The sequence below is a fragment of the Microtus ochrogaster genome, unplaced genomic scaffold, assembly GCF_000317375.1.
Source record: "Microtus ochrogaster isolate Prairie Vole_2 unplaced genomic scaffold, MicOch1.0 UNK89, whole genome shotgun sequence".
NCBI lineage: Eukaryota > Metazoa > Chordata > Mammalia > Rodentia > Cricetidae > Microtus > Microtus ochrogaster.
This window is the reverse complement of record NW_004949187.1, coordinates 1,453,252-1,468,114: the sequence shown is the minus strand read 5'-3', so window position 1 is coordinate 1,468,114 and position 14,863 is coordinate 1,453,252. Positions and strand designations below refer to the sequence as shown.

The following is a 14,863-nucleotide window of genomic DNA, read 5'->3' as shown; positions in this document are numbered from 1 at the left end:
TTTGGAGCCTGTCCTGGAACTAGCACTGTAAACCAGGCTGGTCTCGAACTCACAGAGATCCGCCTGCCTCTGCCTCCCGAGTGCTGGGATTAAAGGCGTGCGCCACCATCGCCCGGCCATGCCCCATGTTCTTAACACAGCTCTCCAGACTGCAGGTTTGTTTAATGGAAAAGCTAAGCGGCTTGTTCAAGGTGGCACAGCTCCAGTAATGAAGGTGGGATACAACCCAGGTCCTCTACCGTCAATCCTACCCCTCCTCCAGCATGTTGTTAGTTAGGTCTGAGATGAAAGAGGCCCCCACACACCAGTCCCAAAGTGCTCCCTATCCTTGAGACCCTCAATGCTGCTCAGACAACAGGAAGAGCTGAGCTCTAAGGCACTGGTCTGTAGAAGCGCTTGCAGGGCTCTAGTAGAATGATTAGACAGACAGGAAGGGATGGTTATTTCAAAGGGTGGAGGCTATTCATGTCTGGAAAAATCTTGGGGAAACACAGAGCAAACAACAAAAGCACCCCACCCACTCGCAAGGTCTCTATAAACTATCCTAGGGCGTATGCAAGACAAGGTATATAGGGCAGGGTTTACAAAATGTTCACCCCACCCCCAAAACAGGGTGTCTGTGTAGCCTTAGCTGCCCTGGACTTGCTCTGTAGACCAGGCTCCACCTGTCTCTGTCTCTTGGGTGTTAGGATTAAAGGCGTGCGCCAGCACCATCCTGCTTACAAATTGGGTTAGGGTAAATGGCACATAAGAATGGGAAGGCTGATGGTGGAGAGGGCAGTGTAGGAGAAATGAGGTCAACCTTGGCTGCTCTTCCTCGGATGTCATCCACCTTTTTAAAAAATTGGTGTGTGTGTGTGTCTGTGAAGATGTGTGTAGGTGCCTGCAGAGGCCAGGGGAGGGTGTCAGATCCCCTGGAGCTGGGGTTACATGTACTTGTGAACTACTTCATTTGCATGCTGGGAAATATACTTGAGTCCTTTGAAAGAGCAAGTGGTTTTAACCATGTCTCCAGCCTCCTTACCTTGTTTTTTGAGACATGGTCTGTTACTGGTTAAAAACTCACTCTGGAGACTAGACTGGATGGCCAGCAAATCCCTTCTCCTTGGTACCGGCACTACAAGCCCAGACACACCTAGTCTGTTTACTTTGGTTACGGGAGCTGAATGCAAATCCTTATGCTTGAAAAGCCAGCACTTCTCTGACCAAACAAACAAAAGTCCATGTTTCAGGGGTACTACTGCTGTGTTTGAGGACCCCTACCAGATTGGCTTTTGGAATTCTTTTCAGAAAAGGACCACGTGTAAAGAAAGCCTCTACCTCTCATCCCAGCCATGGTCAAAGGCACATGGCTCCAGGTCAAAAATGAGGTCGCAGGGACAGAAGATGAAGATACCTGTTGTCATTTCGGTCAGTCTGACACATGGGAAAAGGCTAACGTTCGTACCAGGAGGTGGGTCCCTGGAGATGGCTAGGACCCAGGGTGGCACACGGTGTGCCCTCAGAGAGGCTTGCCATTGAGGGCTGGTTCAGATCCTTCATGATAACTATTTACTTGAGCTTTTGGGCACTCTGTCTACATGGTGATGGAGGGTTGAGACGCAACAAACAGGAGGAGCAAAGTGAGAAAACAGTGTGACCAAGCCAGAGTTGAGCCCATGTCAAACCAACAGATCTATGGAGTGACTACTAAGAGGTCTCTGAACTGGAATAGTCTAGATGAGCTCTTAAAATAATGGTGAGCTGGGCTTGGAAGCACATGACTAATCCCAGCACTTGGGAGGCAGAGGCAAGGCCAGCCTAGTCTACACTATAAGACCCTGTCTCAAGATAAATAACCCCCACTACCATCACCACTGGGCCCAAGATGACTTCTGCCGATTTAATGATGTCACCCTGCCATAGGTCACCCTTTGGAAGGGAGCGTTTTCCCTTATATGGATAAGAGATATGAAGAATGAAGCGTGAGTTTCCCTCCCTTCCTGGATGAGACAGCCTGGAGGATCCCAACCCCAAGTGTCTGGAATTTCCGTGCTCTATCTTGAAGAAAAAAATAATAAATGCTGAGTTGTGTGCTGCCCCAGGGAACCGAGGCCCTGTAGGCCCCCTTTTTTCCTTTTCTTCACACCAAGATAAGCGTTGCCTCTGGGAGACAAGCCAGCAAGAACTGGAGGCATTTAAAAAATGCAAGGCATCTCTGAGAATTCTGAAGACCTCTTTGGAAACAAAGGCCAGCTCTGTCCCTCCACAGACTCCTTCACCCAGCTTTCCACGCATCGCTTAGGGAGGTGGGGATTCCTACCTTCCAGGTCATCGATCGTCTTCTCCAGTTTGGAAACTGTCCTCTCTGCAAACTCAGCTCGGGTCTCAGCCTAGGGAAGAAGAGAGTCACTACCTTCCTTCAGATCAGCCCCTCAAAATGTAGGACATGGCTGGGCGTAACCACACTCACCTCCTTCAGCTTGTCAGACAGAAGCTTAATTTCTTCTTCATATTTATCCTCCTTTTCGGAATACTGTGGGAGAAACCAAAAGGCAGGTCTTAAAAAGAGGGGGACGGAGACTGGAGTGACGGCTCAGAGGTTAAGAGCGCCGGATGCTTTTACAGAGGGGCAGTGTTCAGTTCCGAGCACCAACACGGACACCCACAGCCATTTGTAACTTCAGTGCCGGGAAACCTGACACCCTGCAGTGCAGACAACACGCAGGCAAAACACTTATGTACACCAAATAAAGACTTTCAAAACGGGAAGGAGCTGGGGCGATGATTCAGTGAGTGAAGCGTAGCCTGGCAGTGAACAGTGAAGACCCCAGCGTCCACATAAAAGCTGGGTGGTTGTGGCAGCCCATCGGTGGACATGGGATTCCTGGAGCAAGCTAGCTACCTAGACTAGCCAAATAGATGAGCTTCAGTGAGAGAGCCTGCCTCAGCAAGGCTCCCATTAGCAAAGGTCTGCATGCCGACACCCCGGCACATGCCAGGTTGCCTGGACTGAAGAACAGAACAATGCATAGCAAGCTCCCCTCCATCTGACCTTTTCAGAAGCAGCCTCCAGTGACTTGAGGTTGTTAGTGACGTTCTTGAGCTCCTCTTCCAGGTCACCACACTTTCTGCACCAAGACAAAAGATCTGTGTTTCTTCTCACATTACAGCAGGCAATTCTCTTCCAAGAAACCCCCACTCCCCAAGGAATGCCGGGAGCTTATCAAACCCTCTCCTGCCAGGTACAGGCAGAGGCAGGGCAGGAGGGCACTTGGAGGGTTTGTAAAGCAAACTGGGCACCTGCCAGGGATGAGGAAATAGGGACTTGTGAAATCTGTGACTGGCCAGGCTTTCTCAGGAAGGTGTGCATATGAGATGAAGCCAGGAGGTGGGAGATGGCATTTGGAGTTCATACTGGACACTCCAGGACAAGCCTAGAATGCATCTGTGAAACCCGGGTGCTCCCAGCCCTGCGGGGCTCTCTGAGGAGCTGGATCCCTGTTCCAAGGCCAAGGGGAGAGGTGTTTTGTTTGTTGGAACCTGTGGGATTCTAGCTGAGCTACCCCAGCGGGAATGTGTCAAGCACCAATACCAATATCAGAAGCAAAGCCCTGAACCACTTGTGGGGCACCTGCCAACTACAGACAGCATTCTGTGAAGATCACATGGCCTGGCTGGGTAAGTGAAGTAAAGGCAGGAAAGTCCACGTTCCAAGCCAGCCTGGTTATATAGTAAAACCTTGTCTCAAAAACAAAACCAGCCAAAAAGGAACACTGAGGAGGTGAAGTGAGAGGAGGGTGTAAGAGCCAGAAGATGGGGAAGAGAGGTGTGAAATGCTGTCTTCTGCACAAGACAGGGCTACTGCAAACTCACAGCAGCAGTGGCTACCCGCCCAAGACCTGCACAGGATGGGGCTGCCAACATTCCATCATGAGGCCCACCCTGCCCAAGTAGCTATCAGTAGTTAATGGTCTCTGGGGGTGGAGGAGATGCATTTTTTAATGGGGTAGCTCTTCAGCAAGTTGCTTTGCTCAGGTAAATAACCCCCACCCATGCTCATACTAATATATATATATATCTAATAACTGTAGCAGGTCACACACAAGAAGAAAGTTAGGAAGGGGCAGTGGGAATAAAAGGCGTAGGAGGTGTGATGTAATCAAAGTAAAATGTGTGATATATATGTATAAACTGTGAGGAACAAAAATTTAAGAGCTCGAAAACTACAGAGAAACCCCATCTCAAAAAACAAAAAAATTATAAGCTCAGTGTGGTAGTGTGTGCCTGTCATCCCAGTAGCCAGGAGTCAGAGGCAGGGAGATCAGGTGTTCCAGGCTACAAGAGACCCTGTATCAAAAAATCAAAAACAGAAACAGAAAGCAAAGCAAAACACAGTAGTCTTGGCTGGGAGAAGGAAATTTCGGGGCCTCTAGCCTGCCCTGGGGTCTCAACTCAATTTCCCAGTATCTTGGTGGGCAAAGGTTCCCTTGGTAGTAAGAACCATCAATCATGTTCTGTCAGCTGATGAAGCAAAAAAGGAGGGATGAGCCCTGAACCCTGGCTGGAGGCCCCAGCTGCAGGCAATTATGAGCACAGCCCACTCTCCCTCCTCCAGTTGGAGCCGGATGAGCAGCTCAGCCCCGTTCTGCCACTTACAATTCGGACACCTCCGCACGCTCCTCTGCTCTCTCCAGCTCGCCCTCCAGGATGACCAGCTTCCGCGCTACCTACAGAGACAGAAGGGCCAGCTGAGATCCACCCCACCATGGGCCATTCCTTTCAGATGCTGTTCCCTCCAGATCTAAGAGCTCTGGAGCCTGCAAGGGACGGAAAATGTCAGGTTCCCCAAAGTGAGGCAGGCAAGAAGGTAGTGCTGAGTCACTGAACATGGAGGGAGGAGGATTAGAGCCCAGTGTGGTGGACACGCTCATCCCTGTTTGGGAGGCCCCCTAAAATAAAACCAAGCATGAGAGCCTGTAATCTCAGCATTTGGGATGCAGAGGCAAGAAAAAAAAATCAAGAATTAAAGGTTACCCCTGGCTATATAAAAGGTAGTTAGAAGGGCTGGAGAGATGGCTCAGTGGTTAAGAGCACTGCCTGCTCTTCCAAAGGTCCTGAGTTCAATTCCCAGCAACCACATGGTGGCTCACAACCATCTGCAATGAGATCTGGTGCCCTCTTCTGGCCTGAAGGCATACCTTCAGACAGAATACTGAGAATACTGTATACATAATAAATAAATAAAATCTAAAAAAAAAAAAAAAAGGTAGTTAGAGGCAAGCCTGAGATACCTTAAACCCTTTCTCTAACTTTGGAGACGGAGGCAGGAGGATTAGGACTTCAGAGGCCATTCTTGTATTCTCTTCTACATAGGGAGAACAGCCTAGACTACAGAAGTATCTTTTTCAGAAAAAAAAGGAAAACCAAAACAAGACAGCTAGGCACAGCGATTCATACCTATAATCCCAGCACTTGGAAAGCTGAGGCAGTGGACACGGAGTCAAGAGTTCATGGCCAGCCCAGGCATCAGGAATTCCAGGCCAGCCCGAGCTAGTGTCAGATCCCATGTCCAAGAAGATAAAAAAGGGACAGCAGAGCCTGAGTGGCACCATGACCCCAGCATTTGCCAACTGGTCTCATATCTAGCTTGAGGAACAAGAGGAGTGAGCAGATGAGCTGGTCTCCAATCACTCAGACAAGGGGTCACAGGACTTTTTTTGGCACCCGTCTAGATAGTTTCCCAGCTAAGTGGCTGTGTCTGGAGACACAGATGTTCCCACAGAGGGAATCGTCCTGACTGCGGCCTTCCACTGGGCTCCTATCGGCAGCACCACTTCCTCCCACTTCCTGTGGCCACCCCCGCTGGTCTCACTCACCTCCTCATACTTGCGGTCAGCCTCCTCGGCGATGTGCTTGGCCTCTTTGAGCTGCATCTCCTGGATCTCCATCTTCTCCTCGTCTTTCATGGCTCGGTTCTCTATCACCTTCATGCCTCTGCAAACGGGGTGGGATGTCAGAGCCAGGTCCTCAAATGCCTCCACCCAACACCCATCAACTTCCATATTCATCTCATTGAGAAGCCACCTGGTGCTGGGACTGAACCCAGATCCTCCTCAAGAGCAGCTGGTGTTCTTGACTGCAGAGTCATCTCTCCAGCTCATGGTATCTTTTTGAGCCGGGTCTCTCACTGAACCTAGAGCCTGCTGCTCTCTGTAGACTGGTTGGCCATGGAACCCCAGGATCCTACAGGCTTTCTAGACCCCTCATCTGCATGAGGCTTAGCTAAGGGTAAGGAGAGAACTGGAGGAGCCTGGCCCATGTCTGTCATCTCAGCACTTGGGAGACTTGAGACAGGCCTTTGAGTTCTATAACTCATATTATATATAGAGTTTGGCTCTATAACATGATCTTGTTTCAATAAAAACAAAAGTTTAAAAAAGAAGAAGAGGAAGAGGAAGAGGAAGAGGAAGAGGAAGAAGAAGAAGAAGAAGAAGAAGAAGAAGAAGAAGAAGAAGAAGAAGAAGAAGAAGAAGAAGAAGAAGAAGAAGAAGAAAGGCAGACAGTAAAACCAGAGTGGCACACCTCGAGGCGGAGGCAAGGGGCCTGTGAGCTTCAGGTCAGCCAGGGTTAGACAGTGAGACTTTGTGTAGAACAAAGAGACAACTTCCAAACCAACCAACTAACCAACCAACCAACCAGAAAAACAAAACAAAAACCAAAAGCACACAAAGGCACAGAACTGAAAGAACGTGTCCATGCCTGGTATGAGCAGAATGTTTATGCTGGGATGGAAGGGAATTACCGGAAGCTTCCAGAGCCAGGGCTGAATGGAAACAAAATGGACAAGCTGCACTACAAAGACTACAGGGAAGGCAAGCATAACCTGCACAGCCCCAAGTGCTCAAAAATGAAAGTCATGTACCTCCATGCCTGACTTTCAAAATAAACTTTTTTTTTTTGGACATGCTCAATGCTATGTGAATCGTAAGCAAGAGTTCTCCACTAAGAACCCACAACCTGAACCCGTGAGTACAGTCACAGCACAGATGGAAAACTCCTCACGCACCAGGCTGCTGTTAGGAGTGAGCAGTAGAAATGCATGAAATGACCCTGATCCTGGGTAGAAGGGGCTTAAGGTACTCATGGACTTCCTGTTTGGACTTGGATCCCCCCGTTTAAAATATCTCATTATGCTTATACAAATATCCCCCAATCTAGAAACAACCAAATTCCTAAGTACGTTCTGCCCCAATCATTTCAGATAAAGGACACAAAAGTACACCCAGGTCAGAAAGGAGGATGTCCTAGGGCGGTCAGAACAACTCAGCTGGAGTGGATCAGAGAGGTTGTGGGGCTAGGGAGATGGCGGTGGGGCCAGGGAGATGGCGGTGGGTCAAGGGAGATGGCGGTGGGGCCAGGAAGATGGCGGTGGGGCCAGGGAGATGGCGGTGGGTCAAGGCCTCCACACAAGCACGAGACCTGGTCCTGCTCCCCAGCACCATATAAAAACCACTGCCAAGAAGGTGGGGACAGCATCCATGGAGCTTGCTGACCAGATGTATGGCTCACTGGGAGACCCTGTCTCAAAAAACGAGAGCTAGCCAGAGAGGTATCTCAGTGAGGTAGCGCTTGTCACCACCAGTACTGCCAGATGTTCCAGCCTCCACACATCTGTGGCACACAAGCGAAATATAATCAACTGGAAAAAAAGAGGCTAGGAGCGGTGGGGCACGGAGCACGCCTTTTGATCCCAGCACTGAGGAGGCAGAGGAAGGTGGATTTCTCTCTGTGAGTTCTAGACCAGCCTGGTCTACACAGCGAGTCTCAGGAGAGGCTGGACTCCCCACACACCAAACAACCAGATGGAAGCTGGGCACAAGGCTTGGTGACACACATTATTAAAATGTGGAATATGATAAAATACCGGATTTATTTTTTATTATAATTTTACATTTATTTGTGTATGAGTGCATGTGCCCCAGCATGAGTGTGGAAGTTGGAAAATACCTGCAGGGGTTGGTTCTCCTCCACATTGTGGGTCCCAAGCACTAAATGAACTCAGGATGTCACACTTGGCAGCAAGTGCCTTCCTTTACCCACTGGGCAATCTCACTGGCCTATTGTTTTTGGGTTTTATTATTATTTTATTTATAATTTTGGTATTTATTATTATTTATTATTATTATTATTATTATTATTATTATTATTATTATTATTATTATTATTTTCGAGGCAGGATTTCTCTGTGTAGCTATGGAGTCTGTCCTGGAACTCACTCTGTAAACCAGGCTGTTCTCAAACTCAGAGGCTGTTCCCTGCCTCTGCCTAGTGCTCGGATTAAAGGTGTGCGCCACCACTGCCCAGCTTTATTTTATCATTTTTAATTATGTGTGTGTGTGACTGCAGGTGCTCACAGAGGTCAGAGGTACTGTGTTCACTGGAGTTGAAGTTATATACAGTTGTGAGCTGCCCAGTATGGGCGCTGTGTGTGTTCAAGGGTGTGTACATGCCATGGCACAGATGTGGAGGGCAGAGGACAGCTTGCAGGAGTTGGTTCTCTCCTTCCACCCAGGAACTGAACTCGGGTCATGAGATCTGGGAGCAAGTGCCTCTACCCACTGGACTACCCTGTCAGCCCAAGTGGACTTTTCCCAGTGTTGAGTACAGAGCCCGTAGGCAGGAGCAGCCCAACTCCTAGTTGGTGTCTAGTGTCTGGTTTGAGTTCACAGCAGCGCAGTCTGAACTCAGTTCTTTGGCAGGAGCCTGCACTGGTAAACCTTCAGTGCTGGGCCAGCTGGCCACACTGTCCATGTCTGGAGCTTCTGTAGCTATGCACTGTGCCCTCATCCCTCTAAGCAGAGACACCAGAGTCACTCACTCTGGGGAACAGTGGGACAGAGCTCCCTGTGGAAGCACAGATGTCACTAGAGCGGCACAATCAGCTGCACACAGCGATGGCTGGTTATATACTGACCCCAAATACAGCTGTCATCATCCGGAAGCCTGAAGCTTGCCAGTCATGGGGACCGCCATTTATGCAAATGACGGAGATCACCCCACATCTACCTCCCTGGTTCTGGAATAAAAATGTGCACTGCTAACTGCGTGGTGGTGGCGCACGCCTTTAATACCAGCATTCAGGAGGCAGAGGCAGGTAGATCTCTGAGTTCGAAGTCAGCCTGGTCTACAAAGTGAGTTCCAGGACAGCCAGGGCTACACAGAGAAATCGTGTCTTAAAAACCAAATAAAAAAAACCAAAAACCCAAAAACCCAAAACCAAACGACAAACAAAACACGTGCACTGCTGCACCTCCCCTTCTGCCTTTACTTCCTCTTTCTCACCATCATCTAGGAACTCCTTTCTAGAATGGGAATGAGCCACTGTGGCTTCCCCGGGAAGCAGCACACCACTGCGGCCCCAGCCCCCACCTGCTCATTTTTGCTTTTCTCTGCCTGTTGGAATGTGTTCTCCTAGGCCATCATCAAAACAAAATAACAACAACAACAACAACAACAACAAAACCAAGATGGCACATGGGAGAGCGTCTGTCATCCCAGCACTCAGGTAGCCGAGGCAGGAAGGTTGTTGCTAGGAGTTGAGGCCAACCTAGGCTACGTAGGTAGACTCTGCTTCGAACAAAATAAAACAGAAAAGGGAATTAAAAGTAAGCAAGTAAACAAACAAAACAAAACAAATCCCAAAAGTCACCACACAAATGGGGTGTTTATAGGGTTGTCACACATCTGTAAAATCTCATCGTCTTTCCCTTTAGCTTTGAGGTCACCAGTACCATCTCAACATTTTTTTTCCATCTAAAATTTGTTTGTATGTATAGAGGCCAGAGGAGGACGTCTGGTGTCCTGCTCTATGACTGTCTTATCCCCTTGAGACAGGGTCCTTCTTTGAGCCTGGAGGTCGGCTGGCAGCCAGCGAGCCCCAGTGTCCTGTGCAAACACAGTAGGGTTTTCACACGGGCGCTGCTGATTTCAGCCCTTACACACGGAGCCGAGCCGGATGCATTAGCTCACCTCTCGCTCTCATCCGCAGCCTTCTCGGCCTCCTCTAGCTTCTGCAGGGCTGTGGCCAGTCGCTCCTGAGCCCGGTCCAGCTCCTCCTCCACCAGCTGGATGCGGCGGTTGAGAGCAGCCACATCTCCTTCAGCCTGCGAAGTCAGAGGCACAGCCAGGTTAAGAAATGGCAAGCTGGCGAGAGGCAGCCCCCACCACCTTCCCTCCGTGATCCGGACCCCCAGCCACAGCCCACCCCAGGGGTCCAGGCTCAAGAGAATTCACTCTCATCTTAATTTAAATTTGATTTTTAAAAATGATTATCTGTGAGACAGGGCCTCACAAATTGGCCAGGCTGGTCTCCAACTCAGGGATCCTCCTGCTTCAGTCTCTCAGATGCTGCTGTGACACTAAGCACCCCGTCTCCTCGAGAACTCTGTGACTGATGGCCAAGTAAGTCAACATAGGAGAGACCACCTGTGCAGCTATCACGTGCTGACTAAGAATCTAACTGCAATGGGAAAGAAACCCAAGCCTTGGTGGCCCACTTGGAATGCAGAGGCAGGCGGATCTCCGAGTTCCAGGCCAGCCCAACATCTCAGCACTCTGAAGGCTGAAGCAGAAGGATGGCCAGATGGAGGCCAGTTTCAGCTACAGAACCCACTATGAAATCTAGGTTAATGCTGGCCTACCCACAACCTACAACAGACTCAGAGTAAGTTCCAGAAGGTTCTCAGGCTCAAGGTAGGAGTCTCAAGTGACCAGGCTAAGCATGTTCCTAGTCGGCTCCCATACACAGGCTCAGTCCGGTCCCACTAAGAGGCCATGAAGCCGGATAGGATGAGAAGGGAAGGAACGCTGTGCTAAGGATATGGGGAAGACCAAGTAGTACTACTGGCTTTTTGGTGTTTTCTGTTGTTTGTGGTTGCTCCTTTCCTAGTGGGAGAGGGACCTGGGGCCTTGTGAACACTCAGGAAGTAGGCTGCCCTGGAACTGCCCTGTTAGCAGGCTTTCTGGGGGCCCTTTCACAGCATGCAGAAGAGCAGGAGCTCCGGGGGCCAAGGGGCAGGTTGTGTGTGTCGCTCTCTATGCCTCTATCAAAGACTGAGCTTCTCAGGATAAGGGCTCTGACGAAAAGCGAGGGCATGGCTCATCCCTAACACAGGGAAAGGCTGTGGGGGCGGGGGGTGGGGGCGGGAGCTCTGACGGCTCTGCTTTGTCATTATTTTCCTGAATTACATTCATTGTGTGTGTGTGTGTGTGTGTGTGTGTGTGTGTGTGTGTGTGTGTGTGTGTGTGTGTGTAGAAGCAGGGACCTGTGTAGCAGTCAAGATGACAACTTTGGGAGTTAGTTCTCCCCTTCCACTGTGTCCTGGGATTCAAGCTCAAGGCAGCCCAGCTGTTGGCAAGCATCTTTAACAACCGCGCCATCTTCCTGGCCCTGGTACTGCTTTATCTTCAAGTCTCACCCATCTTATGGGTGGGGACACAAGGCCCCATCAGTGCAGTGGTTTTGTTCAGTGACTTGGGGCTGGTAAGTCCCTTCTTCCTTTATCCCTCAGAGGCTTGGAAGCCAGGCCAGTTACCTAGGGATGGCCACCTCAAGAAGGAGCATAAAAAGTTGGTCACATGAGACTCAATTAGCAGAGCATGGTGACATATGCCTGTGATTCCAGCTCCAGGGGAATGAAGCCAAAGGATAAATCATTACGGGCTAACCTGGACTACTTATTATATAGCAAGTTCCTGTGTCAAAATACCAGAAAGAGAGAGAGGTGGAGAGCTGGGGAGCTGACACAGTTAGGAGAAGTTCTTGTTGCCCAGCATAAAGACCTGACTTGAAATTCCATCACACACAATGTGTGTCTAGGTGCATGGGGTTCAGCTGAAGGGGACACAGAAGAAGTTAGGCTATCGGCTCCCTTTCAGGGGTAACCACTACATGGGGACAGCTATAAAAACAAGTGGGAAGCCGGGTGGTGGTGGCGCACGCGTTTAATCCCAGCACTCGGGAGGCGGAGGCAGAGGCAGGCAGGAGCCAGCCTGGTCTACAAAGGGAGTTCCAGGACAGGCTCCAAAGCTACAGAGAAACCCTGTCTCGAAAAACCAAAACAAACAAACAAAACAAACAAACAAACAAACAAGTGGGAGTCTGGGTCCTCCCTGCCCCTGTTCACACAGTGGGGAAAGTAACAAGTTTGCGACTGCACCGCCCAACATGTGTGCCTGTGTGTCTCAGACCTCTCCTACCATGTGGGTCAGCCTTGGCAGCAAGTACCTGTACCCAGCTCAAGCATCCCAGTGCCTACCAGATTCCAACAACTAGGGCACGATTGGTTCCTGCCCACTTGAGTTTCTAGTATATTTAGCAAAAGTATGCGCTAGGACTACTAGCTGATTTGTTAACTTTTGTTGTTTCCCAAAGAACCTCATACCCATCTGCAATCTGCAGTCACTAGCATTTTTTCTAAGTCTTGGTCTCTTGTAGTCCAGACTGGCCTTGAACTTCTGATTTCCTTGCCTCAACCTCAAGTGCTGGGAGTAGCTCATCCAGTTCACCCTGTCCTGGAGATGGGACCCGGGCTTTGTGCATGTTAAGCAAACACTGTAGCACTCAGGGACAGCCCCAGCCTCTAGCAGAGTCTGCAGAGGTGCAAGGCCACACCCGGGGTAGTAATCAACTTTCACAGCCACATTGAGTTTCTTGAGTCGGGAGTTGTTTCAAAGAAAAGAGAAAGAATTTAGATTGAGGAGGCACATTCTGAATCTTGGCACATTTTCAACTGCTTAAAAATCGAAAGAGCTTTCGTTCATAAACATCCATTAACGGCAACGCATGCGGGTACGCGAGACACTCTCTCTCTCTCTCTCTCTCTCTCTCTCTCTCTCTCTCTCTCTCTCTCTCTCTCTCTCTCTCTCTCTCTCTCTCTCTCTCACTCACCCCCCCCCCCCTTTCAGGCTAGTCATCCCGAGTTCCGCCCCTTCCTGCAATCAAAGCTTTCCACGGGCTACAAAGGGTTTCCCTTATAAGGTAAAAGAGGCTAGCTAGATACTTGTGGCTCAGGAACAGGAAGACGTCGGTTAATCACACAAAAATCTAAATGAAACCAGCTGTTGGGAGACAGGCCCAGAAGTCTACCACATGCTCCCCCCACCCCATTTCTGGTCCGGGTGCTTCTGGCCTGTAATCAACTTGAGACGTCTCCCCACAAGGAAGAGAAGCACATTCTGTCACACAAACTTTTAAAGAAACCCCAAGTTTTCCAAAAAGCATCCCCCGCACCCCACCCCCGAGTAGCCAAATTCCTGGCTTGGCTGGAGGCTCGGGGCCATTTTGGAGCTGTCTAGGGTGGGACTGGAGTGTGAAAGGCCAGAACAGCTACTGTGTGGAGCTCTCACCCGGTTCTGAGGCTTCCTCCAGCCAAAGCGGCCCTTGAGGGATTCAAGGTTGCCACTCGGGCCAGGCTGTCGCTCAGACTGCCTTGGGAGGAGTCCAGGCGGTGCCTGCGCTTCCAACTCCTCCTGGCCAGGCAGTTTCTAGGGTCCCAGCCCTGAGTCCCTACACTCAGGCTTTCAGGGTCCCTAGACGTCCCCTCAACATTTCTCCCTTGTCTGAGAGGCTCCTTGCCAGCAAAAGTGGCTTTAGTATCCAGGTTGGGGACTCTCGGAGTCCCGGAATCGTCCAGAATTCACCTCCCTGGTTTTGTCTGGCCACCCATATCCACCGGACTTTTGGGAGAGAAACGCGAATCGAACTGTGGGTGCCAGAGCTCGGTTAGAATCCAGATCTGTCTCTGGCCCCAGGCTTGACCCAGGAATAAAGAGGAGGCTGCTTCCTCTTTCGGAGGTATTCATGCACCCGGGTCCCCGGATTCCTTGCGCTCCAGGGACTTGGGGAGACAAGGTGAAAGGGTGCTGCAGGCCTGCGCCCAGATACGCCTGCGCCCAGATACTCCTGCACCCTACCCCACCCTCGGCGGACACGTAGCCGCCGCACCCCGGGGACGCGCAGAGAAAAGTTCGGGCGCGAAGACGCGAGAGCGCGCGCCGCCCCCGCCCCCACCGCGGTCCGGCCGCAGACAATGGGAGCGCGACGTCCTCCCCGGCCGCCCTGCAGAGCCCCACGCAGGACTGCTCCGCGCCCCATCCTTCGTTTCCCGCCCGGTCAGCGTACAACGCCCGCTCTGGGTCCCGGGGTGCAGATGACCCAGGCGGAGGACGGAGGGACGGAGGGAGGGAGAGCTGGAAGCGCGCGGGGCCCGGAAGAAAGGAGGGCGCGCGGAAACGCTACGGGGCCCGGGAGTGCGCGGGGCTGCAGCGCGGGGCGAAGGCTGGGGTCGCGCGGGGGTCGGGGACGGTGCGGCTCGGGTCGCTCACTTTCTCGCGCCGCTCGCGCTCGCCGTCCAGCTCGCGCTGCAGGCCCTGCGCGCGGTCCTCCGCGTCGTCCGCCTGCTGCTGCAGGGCCTGAATCTTGCGCTTCACCGCCTCTAGCGAGTTGAGGCCGGCCATGGCGCGCTCGCTCCGCTGGGCTCCGGCGACAGCTGGGCGGCCGCGCCCGGGCCCGTGAGCCTTGGCCACGCCGGGGCCGCCCCCGCCTCTCCCCGCCCCCCGGCCGCTGCCGTCGGGCCGATGAGGTCACCCCGGCCGGCCCGCGACGTCAGCACCGGGGGGTGGGGAGGCTGACGTCGGCACCGCTGGCCACCGCTGCCCTGAGGGCTCCTGGTCCTCCCGCGCGGCCCGCCCCGCCTTGCCTGAGCGGGCGCCCGCAGCTGCGCTTACGTCGGAGGCTTTCTTCTCCGCCAGCTCTAGCTTCTCCTGCGCGTCCTTCAGGTCTTCCGACTGCTTGTCCAGCTCGTCCTCCGTGCCTTTCAGT

General features: G+C 51.7%; 1 protein-coding gene across 1 annotated transcript in view; it reads right to left on the bottom strand.

The window, feature by feature from the left end:
* The window catches only part of Tpm4 (tropomyosin 4), a 17,856-nt gene extending 3,255 nt beyond the window's left edge, over positions 1-14,601 (bottom strand). Inside the window, exons 1-7 of the mRNA XM_005370896.2 lie at positions 14,368-14,601; positions 10,012-10,145; positions 5,859-5,976; positions 4,639-4,709; positions 3,035-3,110; positions 2,453-2,515; positions 2,303-2,372 (exon numbers count right to left, since the gene is read on the bottom strand). Of these exons, the coding sequence (XP_005370953.1) occupies positions 2,303-2,372; positions 2,453-2,515; positions 3,035-3,110; positions 4,639-4,709; positions 5,859-5,976; positions 10,012-10,145; positions 14,368-14,499 (664 nt within the window). The 5' untranslated portion in view covers positions 14,500-14,601. The remainder of the gene's footprint in view (positions 1-2,302; positions 2,373-2,452; positions 2,516-3,034; positions 3,111-4,638; positions 4,710-5,858; positions 5,977-10,011; positions 10,146-14,367) is intronic.
* Positions 14,602-14,863: the final 262 nt, after the last annotated feature.